General features: G+C 37.1%; 1 protein-coding gene across 2 annotated transcripts in view; it reads right to left on the reverse strand.

The window, feature by feature from the left end:
• LOC135721109 (hemicentin-1-like) overlaps positions 1-21,546 on the reverse strand; it is a 41,896-nt gene that overhangs the window by 10,041 nt on the left and 10,309 nt on the right. For both annotated transcript variants that reach the window (XM_065243259.2, XM_073813558.1), the window contains 2 exons: positions 12,628-12,939; positions 12,206-12,303 (listed from right to left, as the gene is read on the reverse strand). In XM_065243259.2, coding sequence (XP_065099331.1) covers positions 12,206-12,303; positions 12,628-12,939 — 410 coding nt within the window. The remainder of the gene's footprint in view (positions 1-12,205; positions 12,304-12,627; positions 12,940-21,546) is intronic.

Below are 21,546 nucleotides of genomic sequence, written 5' to 3' on the forward strand. Positions count from 1 at the left end.
GCTATAGGTGCGTCCCGCTGGCGGGGATGAAACGTTTGCCGCCGAATACGTCACTCCCCTTTCTTGCGATTTGCAGACTGCTTAATTTATGCAAAAGCGGCTGCCGCCGGCGGTCCGCCGTCAGACCTGTTGCGATTACGCCCTTATGACGCTTACTGCCTCCAGAGCACCGCCAGTGGTCCGCCGACTCATTGCTATCTGGGGAAAGGTAAGAAAGACTGACTTTTCTTCTTTAATGTTGTTTTTGTTTTAGGGAACCCCTTGTTTAAAAAAATCTAGAAAAGAAAATTGTAAGGAGAGGAAGGAATTTAGTTTGTTTAATTTAGCAGTAGGAGTTCTTAAAGGAGTTCCTATTTTATACAATTCTGTTTGAGATTCTAACGAAACTGAATTAACCCGACGCAGTGTGGTGGCAAAGTTGTATTGGAATTTTTGTTTCTAACGTAATTGAAGCAAAGTGTTTAAGTTTGTGTGTTTCTAAAGTAACTGAAACGTCTTGTAGTGAGAGCCCGACGCACGGTGACTCTGTGAAGTTTAAAACTAAAAACCCGAAGCAGTGTGGTTTTGCTCAACGTACTGTAGCAAAGTTTTAAACGTAATATATAGTGTTGTAAGCCCGAAGTACTGTGGCTAGATAGTTTAAGATATAACACAGAAGCCCGACGTAGTGTGGTTTTGTCCGATGTACTGTGACAGTGTTACATTTTAATCTATTTGTGGGTATTGGTGAAGCAGAGTTTGAGGCCCAAAGGAGTGTGGCCTCCAAAGTAGTGAGACTTTCAAGTTAAAAGAAACTTGGTTTGGAATTGATATAGTTTCTGTTAAGATTCTAAAGTAATTGAATTAACCCAACGTAGTGTGTTATTTATTTTTAAATAAATGAAATTGCTGTGTAGAGAGCCCAACGCACCATGGCTCTGTGAAGTTTAAAACAAACTCTGAAGAAGTGTGGTTTGCTCCAGGTAGTGCAGCTGTGTTTTAAACTTGATAACTGTTGTTACCCCTGAAGTACTACAGCTAGGTAGACTGTTGTAAAATATAATACAGTGTTGTGTGTCTGACATATTGTGACAGTGTAATATTTTAAACTGTTTGTGATCATTCGTGTAGATGAACTTAACGTCCGACGGACTGTGGCCATGTCTGAAGCAAGAACCTTCAGGTTCAGAGGCCTGACATATTGTGTTGTTAATTCATAAGTGTCAATTGTCCCCACAAGGTCACAAAAATACTGGTATTCCTTTGTGGGGACAATTGGTCACCACAACGTGATAATTACCAGGTACACACACACACATAAAATTTTCAGTACACACATACAAAACACACTCTGACATCCATACACAGGAAAATCCCCAGTGTTAAATTAACTCTATCAGTGTTAAATCAACACTATTTGGTGTTTATATAATCCACACCAAGATCGGTGTTAAAAAAGACTGGTGTTAAAAATATAACTCTGAATCAGTGTTAAAGTTAATGAGATAATGATGTGATGATTAAGACATTAATGGTGAACACCTGCTGGTCATTCAAATCAATTACATTTTAGACATTTTCCTGTCTCTTAATGTTCATTTTGATGACTCGTTTTCTGGAGAAAATGCTAAAATAATAAAGAAAGACAAATTATCAAATGCAATAAATGAATACTGTTGGATGCCTCCAAAAGCTGCAATCTTTCACGTTTGCCTCTCTATCAGCATCTCTGTTTGAAAAATAAAATGATAACTTGCAGAGTTATTTTCTAAATGGAAGTTTAACTTCTAAACAGCTGTCAGAACAAAATACAAGTGCTCAACTATTCCAGCATCCACACGCGTGATTTAGTAGACAAATCTTCTTTCTGACGTGATGTCTCACAAGTCAAATAGACATTTATCACAAAATGTATCACATTAAATTTTAAGTTTGTGTTTGTTATGAGTTCATTTGAAGTCACCATTACTGTGATTAGTGTTTCCTTTAGTTAGGCATTTGTCCCTTGACCTTCATTGATCTAACTCTCCTCGTTTAGCAATAGCAACAACGTTATAGTAAGACCACTTGTTCATTGTTTCATGTAGAGGGAAGCCCTTCCAGACCTTCTAGACCTTCTCAGATTGTTTATTTTTATTATATTCTACTCTACAATAGTGATGGTCGTTTTCGAAGCACTGCTTCATGAGGCTTCGAAACATTTACGAATCTTTTGTTTCGAATCAGTGGTTCGGAGCTTGTTTCAAACTGGCCCAAGTCACGTGATTTTAGCAAACGAGGCATCATTACGTCATAACTGTTTCGAAACGTTTCGAAAATCCGACGATTCACCACTAGGGGGAGTTGATCACATGACCAGTGTCTTATATGTTTCGGTGAACTCGGGCCAGTTTTATTATAAAAGTTCATAAAACATTTATCCTTCTGACTAATAACACTGCCATTTTGTCTATTTATTGTTTATAGACAGATTTAATGACAAAAATGTGCATAATTAAAAGGGTAGTTAGTTTTAATCATTTGTTTGCCCTAAATAAAACTAAAAACACATAATACACTTTTAACTATGTCTAAATTAAGTTAAATAATTTTTTTAACATATTTTAATAAAAATCTTGCTATTATTTTGTAAAAAAAAAAGTGTAAAATGTTTGGCCATATCTGCTTTACACTATTTTGACCAGCAGGGGTCGCCAGCGTGTGTGGTGTTTCGAACTGCTTCGAAAAACTGAATCAATTTTCAAAGCAATTGGTTCAATTGATTCGAAGCTTCGAAAAGCTTCGTTTCTCCCATCACTACTCTACAAATCATTGAAACATTTGATCACAAATTAATTATGAAGAAACAGGCATATCAAAAAGCTCTATGCAAATGACATTGTATTGAATAAGACTGCCGTCATGCTTCAGTGTTTTTTTGTTGTTGTTTTTTGCTTAAGAGAGACTTCATGATTTCTGATACAAATCTCAACGATGGTGACAGTTAATGGTAAGAATGTTGCAAAATTTTTGTCATGTTGCAATGCATGATGGGATTTATGAATGAGTTTTCTACAATCCTGGTACCCAGCATGCATTGCGGCATGACGTTTGTTGTTGATTGTCACCATGATTGTGTTTTATAGGCTGATTGTTGATGTCTCAGTGTGTCTGACTGAAACCACAGATTAGATTTGGGTAAACAATATTTAACTTCAGGATATGTGGACTTTTACAGCACTGTTGGATTTCATGGGAGCTTCACAGGGTTGGCGGAACATAAATTAAACACTTATATTCAGTGATTACTTTTTTATGATATCATTGAATCCCAAGACTTATACTTTCATATAAATTAACATAGTAACAGTTATAGACTTCATTTCTCTCATCTTCCTCTGCTTTAACAAATGTGTTTTATAAACACACTGCCACAATGAGCAGAAGAAAACTAATACTAAACTTCAAGACCCAAGTACCCAACTAAAGGAAACACTAATCGGCACAATGGTGACTAACTTTATTAACCAGATTTACAGCAGTTCTTTAGAAGTTAAACCTATCATCCATGCAACTCTGCAAGCAAGTTGTAATTTTAGTTTTCAAACAGAGATGATGATAGTGTTCATTAAACTCTAGGCATTTTATCTATTGCATTTAATATTTTGGCTTTCTTCCTCATTTTAGTATTACTTTCTCCAGAAAAAAGTCAACAAAATAATTTTAAGACAGGAACAATTCCAAAATGTTGTTGATTTGACACGGAATGACCAGCAGGTGTTCACTATTAATGACTCAATCACTTCATTATCTTATTAACTTTAACACTGATTTAGTGTTTTTTTAACACCAATCTTGGTGTGGATTATATAAACACCGAGCAGTGTTAATTTAACACTGGGGATTTTGCTGTGTACCAACACACCCACACAATTATAGCTTCATAATATATCTAATTGGCTCTATAATATGCATAAGCAGAAAACAATGAAGACAATGAAGCGATCATTTGCTTTATATGCCAAACCTAAAAAAATGGCACCATCTGGTAAAAAATGTTAAAAATTAAAATTTTGAAGCCTTGCCAACAGAATGAAAGCCTGTTAAAGGGCGTGTTGCAGGTTAACCACCACTGTCGATTAATGGGTACCTAAATCACTCAAGATATGTGTATAATTTTTAAAATATCTCAAAAATGGTCTTAAAGAACACTTTTTTTTACGTTTTTGGTATTAACGTTTTTTTTACGCAATTCTGCGATGACGTCACGTTGGGAAGAAGTGGAGAAAGCCTCAGCCAGAGCCATAGAGATAGATGAGACATTTATTGCTGTTTAATACTTACGTATACAATTTGGAAATCATATATACATCGTAGGAAATATATAATGTGTTATACTGCAAAGTTACCATGCTAATTATTATTTATGATATCTGTGGAGATAAATAAAACTTCGCAAATCTGCTGATTTGATCCATTCATGTCCTGACCACCAGGCTAGAGATTTTTAAACATCCTTAATCCACACTTACTAGTCTATCAAATAATATCTCAAATATATTGTTTTGTGAAATAAAAGGATGCTTTGTTATATTGTTTATGCAATTATAACAAATCACACGATCATTTTATATGCAGCAGCAGTCAGCAGCTGCAGCACACTCGGATCCGACCGCATACATACTGTAATAAACAGGCGTTCGGCGGCTTTTTACATCACGCCAGACTATGCCATTTGAGGAGGAACCGCTCATTGATCACCGTATTTTTATAAATCCTGTACATGTTTGGACCTGCCGAACAGGTTGAGCACTTTCATATACTTTGTTGAGCAGAGAGGCTGCACTTTGACCAGCGGGCTGCGGGAACCGGCGCACATCACGCCGCCAGACGGTGTTGTTAACTCGAAACGTATAACTATTATCAGATCGACCCACCGGGAAAGTCCCGACTCTCTCGATTGCCATTCCGCTACTGGCTGTAAGAAAGTGAGTGCGTTTGGGTCGCTGGTCCCCGCGAACAGATGTGACGTGCCTCACTCACCTTCCAGGATTAGAGACATGCTGCCAAAACCGTTTGTGCTGAAGATCGCATAAAGTTACACCCATTTCAGGCAGGATCATGGAGCCCCTCAAGCCAGCATGCACGAGTATGTTAATTGTTTGTTTACTTTCTACACGAAGATATGCTAACGTTATGCTATCTGGCTGTCTGCCTATCTCTCTATACTAGCCTATCCATCTGTCTGTCTGTCTGTCTGTCTAAAATCTGCGCTATCAGAACTGTACTTTACTCGTCTTTCTATAGTCATTCTCAATGGTCTCAAGGCGGCTTTGGTAAATTCTCTCCCCAGCGTGACGTCATACAGTGCGTTGTGGGGGAAAGGAGAATCATTGCAAACCGCTGTACTTTTTCATACTTTTTCGGGTTTTGTGATACCCAACAACATAAAATACAATGGATAACACTTTAAATGGTTATTACACACAAGCAAGTTGCACAAATTCGTAAAAAAAAAATTGCAGTTTTAATGGGTTTCAATGGGGACATTTTTGTCCAAAAGGTCCTGAGAGGAAGTATTTTGTGTACCTAGTAGAAAATAGATTTTTTTAAAGGAAATGAAGGTGAAATATTAAAATTCCAATAAAAATGCACACCTGTGGCAAATTTTATGCAGTTAGCATTAACGCAGGCAAAGTTATCAAAAAAACAAAACTGAAAAAGACAAAAATGTCCTCAAGGATGCACAAGGGTTAAATCATCTGTGGAAATTTTGGCCAACAATTTGGAGGAAGCACAGACAGCTTGTCAATGTATGATAATGAATAGCACAACTGAGACATTGTTAGATGTGACAGTGTGTAGTCCAGTTTCAGAAATGCCAGATTTGCAGGAAAAAAGTGCTGAGCTTTTGAAAAGAGATTCCTAATCATTTAGAAGTCATTACTCTGAGTATACAGTTAGATTTCCAATGGCACCAGTTCATGTGACTACAACTGTGCACTGTCAGAAATAAAGGTACAAAACTGTACCTTTTCTGTCACTGGGGCTGTACCCTAAGTTTCCGTTTGGTATCTTTACAGGAATACAAAACAGAATGCAATTTTGGGTAGATTACCGTACATTAAGGACCCTACATTGTTAGAAAAAAGTCAAAATATGTACCCTAACTGGGGCAGCACCCTTTAAAAAGGCAATTGTATGGACCATTAGGTACAGATATGTACCGGTAAAAATTTAGTATCAATATGTACTTTTGAGATACTGATATGAATTTTTGAGGTACTAATAAGCTCTCTTTGGTCTCAGAATGTTCTTCTGAGGTAATTAAATGAAATCTTTATGTGCAAAGCTGTACTTTTTGAAAGGGTACAGCCCCAGTGACAGAAAAGGTACAGTTTCGTACCTTTATTTCTGAGAGTGTGCGTGCTAGTGAAGGAAGGGAAGAGCAAATGACCTCTACCATGGTAAGAGCATTTAATCCAACGGAACTAGAAATTGTGATCAAGAACATTGGGAAATTTGACCCTGCCAAGCAGGATCCATTAGATTTTCTAAAGAATCTTGAATGATATGCAGATCTGTATAATTTTATTGACGGTGATGCCTGTGTTGTGCTAAAAATGTGTCTGCCTGATACTTTGTCTGGAGCCTTAACTCAGAGAGTAAAGAACAGAACAGCAAATAAGTCAGAGAGGAAACGGGCACTTCTTGAAGTTTTGGGTATGATGTCAGTTGATTGGGATAAAATATCTGAGATGTAGATGAGGAAAGGAGAGCACCCAGCAGCGTTTTCAGAACGATTACTGGAGACATTTAAAACTTTCAGTGGCAATCCTGATATTACTAAGAATGATGTCACTTTAAGTCTTTCTAGATTAACAAATGTGATCCACTCACTCATTCTGCTGTGTCAATGTTTGTGATGCCTAGCTCTGAATGTGATGACATTATTGCTAAAATGACACAGTTTTACAACAATAATGCTGATAGTCAAATGAAAAGTGCCAAATCTAAACATCCAGTGGCTGCTTTTGGCAGGAAAGAAAATTCTAGATTAACTGATGGCTTCCATCATAGACAAAGTAGATTTACAAGAGTAAATTCAAAAGGTGTTATTCTTTGCTATGCATGTGGAAACGCCGATCACATTGCTAGGCATTGTCAAGACAACGAGAGACATCAAAACTTTGTCTGTCATGCATGTGTAAAAGATGGTCACATTGCTAGGCATTGTTCAGAGAAAAGATAGATAGATAAGGAAGTTGTTTGCTTTAGATGTGGAAAGACAGGACACAAGGCAAGACAGTGTCACTTTTCACATAAAAGACAGATGGGCTTTTGTAATTTGCTTAAGAAAATGGACAATTTAGAAACCCAGTTAGCACTGTTGAATGAAAAGAAGGAAGAAACCTTGCCAGACACATCACTGTGTGAACAACATGACTGTAACTCAGTCACAAGCAGATGTTGATGTGAACTAGAGAATTGTTTTATGATAGTAGCACATTTTAGGAAAAATATGTTTACTATCAAAAGGGGGGTGATTCTTGAAGATTCATGAAAAATGATTTAATGTGACTGATATGTAAATGTATTTAGAAGAAATGTTTTAATGCCAATAATTTTAAAAAAATATATTATTTAAAACATAACTGATGTTTGATGTTCTGTGATTAAACTTATGTGACTTTGATGTTTTGAATGTGAAAAGATTGCGGGGGAAAAGGGGGGCAACCTCTTCTATTCTTCTTGTTTCAGGTGTAAGCACTGAGATGTCTAAAATGTGTAACCTTAGGGAGAAAGACGAATTGGACCAAAAGGCCAACAGGACAAGTGATGCCAGGGTACTTCCTCAAGAAAGAGGAATCAGGACTTCTCTAGAGTTACTACTGGAATAGGAAATCCAGACATTTCCAAACCTGCTAAGATCCAGAACGACAGGTCTAAAAGATCCTGTGACATACGAATCGGAACAATAGCTATGAAAGCTTCATCTAAGGAACTGGAAACCCATATTATGAAGACTCACTACACATGACACTAGAATGAGACTACAATGTATGCTATGCTTTAAACAATTTTCCAGGAGCAAGGAAATATTGAGTTTGAGAACATTCTAAAGGTGGACAATCTTGGAACATTACAGGAACATGTTCTTAAAAGAAAGGAAGAACCTTCCTAGATTTGCTGCAAAGTTGTCATCAGAAGAATGGCGGGGAATAAACACAGATTGCTGTGACAAAACCCCAGTTGGTTTCATGTGCGAGTGTGACATGGTGGAAAAACAACTATTGTATGGAGCACCAGAAACGGAATTTGATGCTTGTGAAGTAAAACTCAGTTATATTCAGAATCATTTCTCTAGGATAATAGTCACAGATTCTGAGAAATTCTGTTACTACAACCTTGAATACATTTTCCAATTTCTCTTTCTTGATTAAGTAAGGGATAATGTAGAGGCAGCCGGTAGTTATCGGTAAATAAGCCCCGACAGTGTGATCAGGACCCGACGCGAATCAGGACCCGCTTATTACACGGCTACTTGCCACATAAGAAAAAAAACTGGACATGAATATGAATTTGAAACATTTTATTGACATATTTGTTTTAAATTAACATTTTTATCCTTCCGCGAAACTTTGCACAGATGCATAAAATGATCGTAATACCTTATTAAGATCCTCTGCTTCATACTTGTCTGTCTCCATTTTTTTCTCTTTTAGCCAGTCTTTGAGAAGTTTTAATGCCCATTCTGTATTTTTTTGTGTGTTGGCTTCGTAGCTGTCATGCTCTATTTTGTCAAGTTCAGTCTCAGTAAGCTCTCTGTGTCTTGTCGTTGTTCGTTCTTCTATCCACTGTTTAAATGTTTTGTTTTTTCAGTACATGTTAAAATTAATGTCAAAATGTTGTGGTTGTCCAGTGTTTGTCACAAGATGGTGCCAAACAGTAATCTTTATTGGCGCGGATCGATTTTAATCGTACAAGTAGTACCGGCTATGCGTTATTACTTTGGAGCGGTTATTATTTGAAAAGAACGAACCTGCAAATGTCTCAACTGACCAATCAGAGTCAAGCATTCCAGAGAGCCATGTAATAACTTAAAATATTATCAATAGAGTCAGTAATCACAACCGTTTATAAAAAAAATAACAGATTTACTTAGTAAAATGTAGATTAGAAATTAAATGTAAACAGTTAAATCACTGTTCAGATCACAAAGGCATTCAAATTCACATTTAACACATAAGGGCCCAAGACAATAAAATAGCCAGCAACGCCCTAGTTTAAAGTGAAAATACCCTTTAAAATGTTCAAACGGTGCAGGCCTGAATGTAGCTCGGGTACGTTGTAGCCTCAAACCAAATGGCTGCTTCCCACACAGGCCAAACAAAAAATATGGTACCTTTACTCAACGTGAATAGCCTCACATGCATAGGATCAAAGGCATCAGCAGCAGAAAACAAGAGGATTCAGGATGGAGAGAAGACGATTGAAGAGAAGATTTCAAATATTTGACGATCTCAGCAAAGTCCACAACTCGATAACACTATCCGGCTTCGTCAGGGTCTTTGATCATCGTCGATTCCAGTTACACACAGACTTAACTGAACGAGGTCGCTGGCCGCTAACTTATCAGAAAAGTCCATGCAAAAACACTAACCACTTAATGAGTGGCTAACTTTTACTTATTTCTGTCTTTGTGTGATGAGTTTACCACTCACACAGACAAACTATCACACTTTATGTTCAGTACGAGAGTCCTTGTTGAACACTTTCACTAAACACGTGCATACAGTCTTGTTCAAAATAATAGCAGTACAATGTGACCAACCAGAATAATCAAGGTTTTTAGTATATTTTTTATTGCTACGTGGCAAACAAGTTACCAGTAGGTTCAGTAGATTCTCAGAAAACAAATGAGACCCAGCATTCATGATATGCACGCTCTTAAGGCTGTGCAATTGGGCAATTAGTTGAATTAGTTGAAAGGGGTGTGTTCAAAAAAATAGCAGTGTGGCATTCAATCACTGAGGTCATCAATTTTGTGAAGAAACAGGTGTGAATCAGGTGGCCCCTATTTAAGGATGAAGCCAACACTTGTTGAACATGCATTTGAAAGCTGAGGAAAATGGGTCGTTCAAGACATTGTTCAGAAGAACAGCGTACTTTGATTAAAAAGTTGATTGGAGAGGGGAAAACCTATAAAGAGGTGCAAAAAATGATAGGCTGTTCAGCTAAAATGATCTCCAATGCCTTAAAATGGAGAGCAAAACCAGAGGGACGTGGAAGAAAACGGAAGACAACCATCAAAATGGATAGAAGAATAACCAATGGCAAAGGCTCAGCCAATGATCACCTCCAGGATGATCAAAGACAGTCTGGAGTTACCTGTAAGTACTGTGACAGTTAGAAGACGTCTGTGTGAAGCTAATCTATTTTCAAAAATCCCCCGCAAAGTCCCTCTGTTAAAAAAAGGCATGTGCAGAAGAGGTTACAATTTGCCAAAGAACACATCAACTGGCCTAAAGAGAAATGGAGGAACATTTTGTGGACTGATGAGAGTAAAATTGTTCTTTTTGGGTCCAAGGGCCACAGGCAGTTTGTGAGACGACCCCCAAACTCTGAATTCAAGCCACAGTACACAGTGAAGACAGTGAAGCATGGAGCATGATATGGGCATGTTTCTCCTACTATGGTGTTGGGCCTATTTATCGCATACCAGGGATCATGGATCAGTTTGCATATGTTAAAATACTTGAAGAGGTCATGTTGCCCTATGCTGAAGAGGACATGCCCTTGAAATGGTTGTTTCAACAAGACAATGACCTAAACACACTAGTTAACGGGCAAAGTCTCGGTTCCAAACCAACAAAATTAATGTTATGGAGTGGCCAGCCCAATCTCCAGACCTTAATCCAATTGAGAACTTGTGGGGTGATATCAAAAATGCTGTTTCTGAAGCAAAACCAAGAAATGTGAATGAATTGTTAAAGAATCATGGAGTGGAATAACAGCTGAGAGGTGCCACAAGTTGGTTGACTCCATGCCACACAGATGTCAAGCAGTTTTAAAAAACTGTGGTCATACAACTAAATATTAGTTTAGTGATTCACAGGATTGCTAAATCCCAGAAAAAAAAATGTTTTAACAAAATAGTTTTGAGTTTGTACAGTCAAAGGTAGACACTGCTATTTTTTTAAACACACCCCTTTCAACTAATTGCCCAATTGCACAGCCTTAAGAGCGTGCATATCATGAATGCTGGGTCTTGTTTGTTTTCTGAGAATCTACTGAACCTACTGGTAACTTGTTTGCCACGTAGCAATAAAAATTATACTAAAAAACCTTGATTATTCTGGTTAGTCACATTGTACTGCTATTATTTTGAACAAGACTGTACATTACATTTTCAGTCCCCGTCGATCTCACTCGCTTGCGTCTCTACTTCCTGGTTCTTCGACCTCTACTCTGATTGGTTTTTAAACAAAACTTTCAGAAATAAAATAAATTCACAAACATTTGTGTAACACTTTCTTCTTATTTTTAAAGACATTCTTTAACACATTTTCACATATATTAGTCACCAAAAAATATTTAACACTTTAAATGCTGTATTCATTAAACCATGGACATTATCCAATATGCATTTCTCTTATTGCAAAATAATAACTTTATTCCTGATCCATAAATTTTAGCTTGTTTTAACCTTTAAATCTATTTATTAAATTATGAAATTATTAATTCAAACTTTTATATCTTATACTAATAAACTTTTTAACAGGGTTACTTGTGTATATATATATATATATATATGTATGTGTATTAGGGCTGGGTATCGATTCAGATATTCCAGATCGATTCGATTTCGATTCACAAGCTATCAAATCGATTCGATTCCGATTCGACACATACTGTATTAATAAAAAAGAACAGTGAACAGCAGTTTACAAGTGGGTAATTAATAAAAAGAAATTAAAAGCCACAACACGTCTTGCTTGCAAAATCTAAAATGCTTCCATTCCTCCGTTCAATGTTTGCGGAAATACATATGAAAAAAATCGATTCTGCTCTTTGAGAATCGATTTTTAATCGACCACGTTTTAAAAATCGATTAATCGAAAAATCGATTTTTTGCCCAGCCCTAATGTGTATATATATGTATATAAACACACTTCTGTCAGCACAAGAAAACTAAACCGTGTTTTTAAACTGTACTTATGTAATAAAGTCATTTTTTACTTACGTCTCCTGTAACAGGCATAAACAGGGCTGTCACCAACATGATCACTACAACAAATAATCCTGGACAAATCTTCTCCTGGTGTGACCCTGAACTGGATTCTGTAGTAGTAAAAAATAAATGAATTAACTGCTCTTGAGAAGTAATGCAGTTGCATGTTGTTTTATTTAGCATTGCCCTGTTTAAGCTAGTTGATAATTCTATATAGTTTCTACTTTAATTATTTAGATCTTTATGGTCCAAATGATGTTTGTTTATTGTTGAGAGATGATGGTAATGGTAAAGAGCAACTGAACATCTAAGAGCAGAACCTTAGTTTATAGTTACACTTAATTTAATCAAATACAAATCAGAGTTGATTTCATCATATATATGTCAGGTGTAGATCACAGATTAAAAGACACTATGAAACACAATATACTCACCAGTGACAGTAAGACTGAATCTCTTCTGAATAGAGCGATTGATGTTAGTGATGTTTACATCATAAAATCCAGACTCATTAGTTTTGATGTGTGTAATGATGAGATAACCACGTGAATTCACATCCAGTCTGTCTCTGAATCTCCCATCAAGGGCAGGATCTGGCTGGGGATCGATTCTTCTGTCCATTTTAGCTATGGGAGTGTTTTTAAACTTCCACTCGATCACATCACCCGCCTGTGTTTTGACTTTAGTGTTCAGAGTGACAGTTTCTTCCTTCATCACTGATAATGACTCCACTTCATCTGTTACAGCTGTTACAGAGAAAAACACAATGAAAACAAAACAAAACCACAGAAATTAAACTTTACAAGACCTTCTGGACATTTATTTTAATATCTACACTAATTGTTACTGCATTTCTTGCATTTCTCTCTCTTCTGGTAAAATTTTTAAGTCTAACTGATTAATTCCTAAATAAATAAATATATAACAAGTGATTTATTTGCCCACTGTTGTGACATCACAATCTATGTGCATTGTGGTTTATGGAGCAGTCTGAAGTGTACATATGAAGCCAGGGCTGGACTGGTAATCTGGCATTCCGGGCAAATTCCCGGTGGGCCGACGCACTTGGGGGCCGGTGGATATATGATTTTTTTTTAATTGGCCAACAACCGGCCCATAAAGCAAGGACAGCGGCCCATTGGTTCATTTTCCATACTGACACTGGGCTGGCCCAATAATCTCTTAACAGGCTCCATCCCTCCCAGTGTGGACTGTATCCGACACAAGAAACAGAGGGGGTTTGTCTGACCAGCCCATAACACACGTACATCGGGCAATGCAGCCCATTGCTTTCTTTCTTTCTTTCTTTGTTTTTGTTTTTACATAATTCATTAATGGCGTTATAAGCCGCGGTGGCAACTGCATTTTCCAAAAAAGTTAGCGTAATTAGATGTTCATTTTTTTAGACAGACCGGCCAAGGAGACACCTAATCAGCAGCCCATTGGTTCCTTTTAATTTGACATTTGGCTAGCCCAATCACAACTTTTAGGGCATTTTATGAAGCATGCAGCGTCAGTGTGCTTCTAACAAAATAAGAGCCGAGAAGCGAGTGAACGTGCGGTAAGCAGAACTGCTTTTAAAACACTGTCGTTATATTTGTGGCTACATCAAACTTTTGATCACAGTTTTTATCAAACATATTTTACTAATTCCAAAACAAATTAATCTTAATAACTACCATCAATTTTGAAAAATAAAGCATTTATAAGTAATACATTATTGTTAATGATGGCTGGCTGAAGAAAAAAGCACCTTATATTCAAGTGTGCAGAATTATTAGGCACATTTTCTTTCACATTTAAAATTGGCCAAAAAATGTTTAACACACACACACACAGGAAATTCATTATTTGATGTCCATAAGAATAAGTGACATTAATGGAAATTGCAAAATTGAGGTGTGACCATTAGACAAGAAATCCTGATTCGGGCAGCAAGGGCATAAAATAGGATGAAAGGAAAAGATATACAAAATGAATGATGGTTATTAAAATGACTGTAGTTTGGAGTTTGTAAAAGTTGTTCAGAAAAAAAGTGATCAAAATATTCTGCACACAATGTAATCGGACTCATGGCTCTGCCGCAAGACTGCGACTTTATTGTAACATTTATCAGGTCTCAGTGTTATCATAAGGTGGTCAGAATGGTTAGTTAAACATTGTGCACTCACTGGCTAAGACAATTGGCAGATTTTTAAAACCGGCAAAGCTATTTACAGTGCTTGCATTTATTGTAATGTCACGTGTCAGCTCTTATACTTTTTTAATTAATCAATATATGTTGTTGGTAGTCAAGTTTGCACAAAGATGGGTGTTATTTGTGATCCTATGTAGTGGGCCGGTCTGGGCCAAAATGCCAGGGCCGATTTTTTGTCCCAGTCCAGCCCTGTATGAAGCAGAATTACTCCCTCTGTCAAAATTAAGGGAACAAGGCTCTGTACATTATACCAAATCAAAATGACTAACGTTTAATGTTAACAGGACGCTATAATTGTAATAATTTGCAAACATGCAGATTTTTTTTTAATTCTTAATGCTTTCTTTAATTGCTGATATGTACACGGACCACGCAAAGCATGACATGATGCAGAAGAGTGATGTGCTAAGATTGCGCATATCATATGCCCAGCATGGCTTCAAAACGGAGCTATACGTGTGGAGCAGAAAAATAAAACCCAGAACGTGAAGCAAGAGAACAAGAGGAAGGTATGTGTTTGTGATATTTTAAAGTCTTGTTAGTATTACCAAACAAAGCAGTGTAATATTTTCAAAATAATACACCAATACAGATTTCCACATTCATATAATTAAAGAGGTAGACAAAAATCTATTTAATTTTATTTGGAGAAACATATCTCATAGATTAAAAAGCACACATTCATTCTGTTTGTAAAGGAGTTTTAAATATCAACACTTCAAACACCATCATAAAGGGAGCTCCGATATTACGATTCACCATGGCAACAGGACGTAAAAAAGAGGTCTAAATCATATTACTACTAAAACTGAAAGTGTTGCTGCAAGTGTACAGCAACTACGAGCATATATTTTAAAGAAATAAGTTGTTGTTGGAAATGGCTAAAAAATGTGTACATTTAATTTTTCATCACGGTTATAATATCAGAAGTAAATAAATTGAGGACTGTATGGTATTATATTCATTTTCATGCAGATGTAATCCCATGGACAAAAAGATGACAGCAGCTCAGCTAAAAATGAAATTAGGCATAATACTTGCACTGTAAAAAATACTTTGCTGCCTTAAAATTCTTTGTTGAATCAACTCAGATTTACAAGTCATTTCAACTTACTATTATTTATCTTGACTAATGTTGAGTTGTTCTAACTACAGGTGAGTTGTTATAACTTATAAAATTAAGTTGACTTTTCTCAACTCACCTCTGTTGACATGACTTGTAAATCTGAGCTGATTTAACAAAATATTTTAATGCAGCAAAGTATTTTTACAGTGTGGGCATAAAAGGCTACAATCTTTACAAATGTTTGTCATGAATAAAACAAAAATATGACAAGGTGATATTCAAACTCGATAGTACTTCTGCCCTGCCCACTGCACTACCCACTAGACCAGCGATAATGATGAGTGGAGTTAACTGTTTAGATGTACCTGTAAGAGCACAGCCACAAACGCTGATATTAGTCATTTATGGAATAGTCTACTCATTTTCAATATTAAAATATGTTCAGTGTTTCCCACAGATCTGAAATTTACTTGTGGTGGTAGCTGGTGAAAAGGGCAATCATTATCCACCGACAAAAAATGGTCTACTATACATGTGACAAAGAACTAATAATGTGTGGCACAACACAATACTTTGATTTATTAAACATTAATATTAATTTCACATTATAGTTCTTTAATCTAACCACCCCAAACTTTCTTTTCCATAAACAAAGCTGACACTGTTTGTCAAAGCACCACGAAAACACTTGATGTTTTTGCACTGATACACTGTAAAAAATCCAATTAATGAAATGTGGGACGGGCAAAAATATATAAGTTAAACCAATTTTTTTTTGTTTGAGCTAGTTGAGAAGACATATTATTTTAAGTCTAGATAAATCTGTGTTTAAAACATTAAATGAATGGTTATTTTCAAATCCAGTCAACATTCAGAATGGCTAATGTTGACTGAACTAATTAAGACAAATCAGGTTAATATGTGGACTTATGACAGCTATGTTTCCTGACAACAAAATGCTCCTAATATTACTGTTATTTGGTCACAAAATGTAATTGTAAGAGTTGTTCAGGCATGAATGTATGTGCTTAAAGTTTAAATATGCGGTCGGTTAAAGGGACACCATGAAACTTTTTGGCCACTAGGGGGTGCTAGACACGTATTTTTCACTTCTAGCGCCCCTAGAGCCCCCATGCGCCGCAGCACTGTCGCAAAGGAAAGGAACTGGCCAACCTTAAAACTAAACTAAAAACTAAACATTTAAAATGCTAAACGATCAACATTTTGAGACAACAGGGAGAAACGCAGTCATGTTACAACTTTCTGATGAGGAACTCGTCGTGGCAGAAGCCATTTCTCAATCTGAAGGTTGCAGCCTCCGGATGTCGTATTTCTAAGCTGTATACGTCATCAAGACTCTCTTATTTCACAATATTAACAATTACAAAGTTGACTATTATACATAGTTAATCGTAAATTGTTGCAGTATGCTTATGACTTGCGAATGTAATGCTCAGTTTACCTTAATAACCCAGGCTTGATGACGTGTGCAGCCTGCATATTTGACCTCCGGAGGCTGCAGCCTTCCAATTCAGAAACGACCAGACGTATTTCCTTGCCTTTTTCCAAACAAATATTGTTGCATCCTCTCTCTCTCCCTCGCCACCAGGATTTTCCGCAATGGCGCTCGTTATTCCTCTTTTTTTGTGTGAAAATCGCTCCAAATCCAAGTAAACCCATGCGTTTAGGTCTGCCGCTTTGTAATTCGTCACGCGAGTGACAGCGGAACGCAGCAAATGAGGAAGAGAGAAGAGAGAAACGCTCGGATCTGATTGGTGAATGAGTAGGGTTTGGTTTTACACTGTGAGCAAGTTTGACTGCTGTAGCATCTTGGATTGTAATGTAAATACCATAGACACAGTAAAAGAAAGGTAAATACGTGAACACAGCATCTGAATACAGGGAACTATATGCAATATAATCGCCGTAATTTATAAAGAACATCGCATTTATGTATGAATCAACAGTTTATATAAAAAATTGCCTTAAAGGGGAATCGAACCCGGGTCGCCCGTGTCATAGGTCCGTGACACTAAAGACTGTGCCAGAGTCACATAATAGAAGCTGCTCTCTACACTCCTTAAGTAGCTTCCAGCAAAATTCACGTTAAAAACAAATTGTGTGGAGGAAGTGACGTATGCCGTAAAGCAGTCGAATTTTGTAGTTTTTTTTGTGCTCTGGTTACTACCAGAAACCCTAAGTTTTAAAATACGAGTAAAAGTGATACAGACCCCGTCAGGCTATGGTAGACATGTCATTCAACCTATTTAAAGTCGATGTACTATCACAAGGGTCTTGAAAATTTATTATGACGGTTGAAAAATTACATGGTGTCACTTTAATAAAGATAGCGTTAAAAATGTGCTCGGACACTTTCGGACGGAGCTCCATATGAGCTCAATATGAGCTCCAGAAAATCACCGGCGCTTAAGCGCTCACACCCCGCCCAGCGCAGCCTCGCCTCGGCAAGCGCATCAGAAATCGACTGCTGGCTCAGATATCTCTGTGGGGTTTAAACGTGATTTAATTCATTTTAATTTCTCATACTTAACAATGAAAGGGTTATGTTTTAAATCATATTTTAGGATTGCACTTAATTGATAGGCTGTTGAGTGATGTTTCATATCTTTTACATTTGTTATAACCGGACTGCATGTGAATTTGAACTTCAGAGCTGAAGGAGCGGGTGGAGAAATAGTCCCAATATCATAACAATCTTGAATAAAACTGCTAAATATACCCGCGTGTGTACCCGTGTGCGGGCGTGTATGTATATACAGTATGTGCGTTAGTTTTTAATTTAAAATGTCTTAACTTGGAAGGATCTGGAACACAGGTCATTTCATCTGAGATCAATCCGCACCTAAATTTTTACAAACAAACCTTATAAAATATAATACTGGCGTGCATTTTGAGACAAAACAATAGCACTCATCTGTTAAGAGATGTCAGTATTTTAGTCAGTGATAAGTCCTGTTCGAGAAAACCGCCCAATAGTGTTTAATTCAATTACGTGTGATGTCTGAGGGAAATTTGGCAATTTTAGGGTATAAAGTCTTTCACCGTCAAGCTTTATAATATTAAACATCTATGTATGTGTGTGTATATTTATATTCCTCTGTTTATCAAACCAGAGTGGTGATGACGTGGAGAGGCAGACCAGAGCGAAAGAAGTTCTCCAAAATGGCCCTGCAGATGTTCTGAGTGACTTTGGAGTGCTTTTGGACTGTTTTATGCCTTCTATTTAGAGAAGACTTAATTCTGTATGTTCAGTCTGTATGATAAGTGAATAGTGAATAAAAAGCTTTTGTTTTTATGTGACTGAAGTTAATTATTTGTTTACAAAACCAGCATAAATATTTGATAAATAATTTTAAAAAGTTTATTAAAAATTCCCAAATAATAAATATGAATTGAAGTAACACATAAAACATTGACTAAATACTTAAATTTTAATTGACAGAGTCTTTGCTGTAAGTTTTTAAAGATTCAACTGATTAAAACATTTTAGTTGAATGAGCTATAAAGCTAGTTGAACAAGCATACTTTTTTATATTTGAGTCAAAATTGGGCCATCTAAAAAACATCAATCCAGGTAACACTTTGGAGTCAGAAATTGAGTGAACGTAACATTTCTGTGGAACTAGTTACTAAAAAATAATTCATTGAGCCAACAATTTATTTTCTACAGTGTATATGAAGTAATTTGATGACCCCTTTTACCAAACTCAATATAATACAATACTATGTATATAGCCTTAATAGACAGTGCAGGTCTATAGATTATAAATGTGACTGATGTTTTAAATGGTAATAATTTCTATTAGATATGCACTTTTAGTGCTTCTGCTTTCTATTTCTCGTTTGCCGATTAAAAAAAGCTTAATCCACTAATTATTTCAGATTTAAAAGTCTACTTGCTGTCCCAAACAGCGTTTTTTTATATCCTGAGTAAAGCTTTGCTCGTTCAGTATTAGCACTGCTTTTTGCTACAATCTCTGTGCAAACTGTTTGGATTTTAGTACAGATATGGTCTATTAATAGTAAGATTATTAAAAAATTGGATTAAGAAAATGAAGCGGCGCGTGGTCTGAAACGGCACTCGAGCTTTAGCCCGGTAGCACTCGCGGCCGTTCTCCGATGGACTCGGGTTTTACACACAATATTAATCAGACTAGGGATCCGAAGTAATGAACTAGGACCGACCCGGACCCGACTGACCATTTAAAATACAAACCCGGCACCGTATGGGTCCCGCGTCCTCAGTGAAGAACAGTGATGGGAATAACGGCGTTATAAGTAATTGGCGTTAGTAACTGCGTAATTTTTTTCAGTAACGAGTAATCAAATAAATTACTGTTTCCCCCGTTATAACGCCGTTATCGTTATTGACATTGAAATGCTGCGCATTACTAAAATTGATCTCACTGTAGTGATTTTCACCCGCGTATGCTCACTCTCTCAGCCAAACACTGTTTTTCTCTTGTGTGTGTATGTGTGTGTGTTGGGAGAAACATAACTGATGATGATTGGTGTGTCTGTGTGTTAGAGGGGGTGGGAGAACCACATAGCTGATGGTGATTGGCTTAGTTTTCATCGTTAGCCAACCAGAGGCAGAGTTCACAAACAGGCACGCCCACTCGCACAGTCCGAGTCTGAGCGAGCGAGCAGTGTAAAATAGTCTGAGCAACTTTGTCACTTTATCGCTAGATTGAGCAACTTTCTATCACTTTAGCGACTTTATAGGACAAATCTAGCTATCTTTTCTGACGTGGTTGGAGACTTTTGTAGACTGACATGAAAATCCGCGTCGTTTTCTCTTCTCAACGAGCAGCGGTGCGTGCTGCTGCTGTGCCCCATCTCAAAGCACTGACATGCAGCCCGGTCATCGCGCATCAATCACTCCGAAAACCCCGGCGACAGGGTGATGGCAAGTACAACAAGCTCAAAGGTAGCGGTCACAAACACGAAGTATAAAGCACTACTTTTCCATTGTTGAGGTGAAAGGCAAGAATGTTTGTGTAATGTGCAACTTATGCCCATGAAGAAAAAGTCTCTCCACGTCTGTGCCAAGTAATTCTGATCTAATAAAGCACCTCACATCGTCACATGCTGCCACAAAATTAGTGGTTTCTCTTTAGTATCCATTTTAGTCATTTAACAGATTTAATTTTGTAATGGGCATTCAAGTTATTTGAAATATTATAATTTTTTTAAGTAACGCAGTAATTACTTTTGCTGGTAATTAATTACTTTTATAATAATGTAACGCAGTTACTAACTCAGTTACTATTTGTGAGAAGTAATTAGTAACTATAACTAATTACTTTTTTAAAGTAACGTTCCCAACACTGGTGAAGAAAGACCTCTAATGGTAAAACTCTGCTCAAATTCAGAAACATGAAAGGATACAATGTGACACTGAGGTTGCTTCGCATCGCACCCAATTCATTGAGAAACAGAGAGCACGTGAACGGACACTCAACCGGAGAGACACAACGTGCTTGCACGCAAAATGAAGCCAACTTGGATGCTATAAACACATATGCACATAAGCATATGCAACCATTTTGGTCGCAGTGTAGTTCCCTGGCTGCTCCGTATGTGCTACAGTTGATCCAGTTTGCCGCGCTGGATGATGAGTTTATGACGCGTACAACATCTTCACCCCCACCTCTCTCTCTCTTTCTCTCTCTCTCTCTCTCTCTCTCTCTCTCCCTCTCAACAAAACACGGGTCATCCAGTTGAGTTCAGAAAATACGGAAATTCGTAAAGTGATTTTTTTTCCTGGGCGGGTCGCAATTTACCTGGGCGCACCGCCCAAGTAGAGCCTATGTATGGGAAACACTGATTTTATTACCTTAACTAAGAAGAGTTGATACATCCCTCTATCATCTTAGTGCGTGAACGCAAGCGCTGGAGCGCGCTGCTACACTTCGATAGCATTTAGCTTAGCCCCATTCATTCAATGGTACCACTCAGAGATAAAGTTAGAAGTGACCAAACACATCAACGTTTTTCCTATTTAAGACGAGTAGTTATACGAGCAAGCTTGGTGGTACAAAATAAAACGTAGCGCTTTTCTAAGCT

The sequence above is a fragment of the Paramisgurnus dabryanus genome, chromosome 24, assembly GCF_030506205.2.
Source record: "Paramisgurnus dabryanus chromosome 24, PD_genome_1.1, whole genome shotgun sequence".
In the NCBI taxonomy this organism is placed as follows: Eukaryota; Metazoa; Chordata; class Actinopteri; order Cypriniformes; family Cobitidae; genus Paramisgurnus; species Paramisgurnus dabryanus.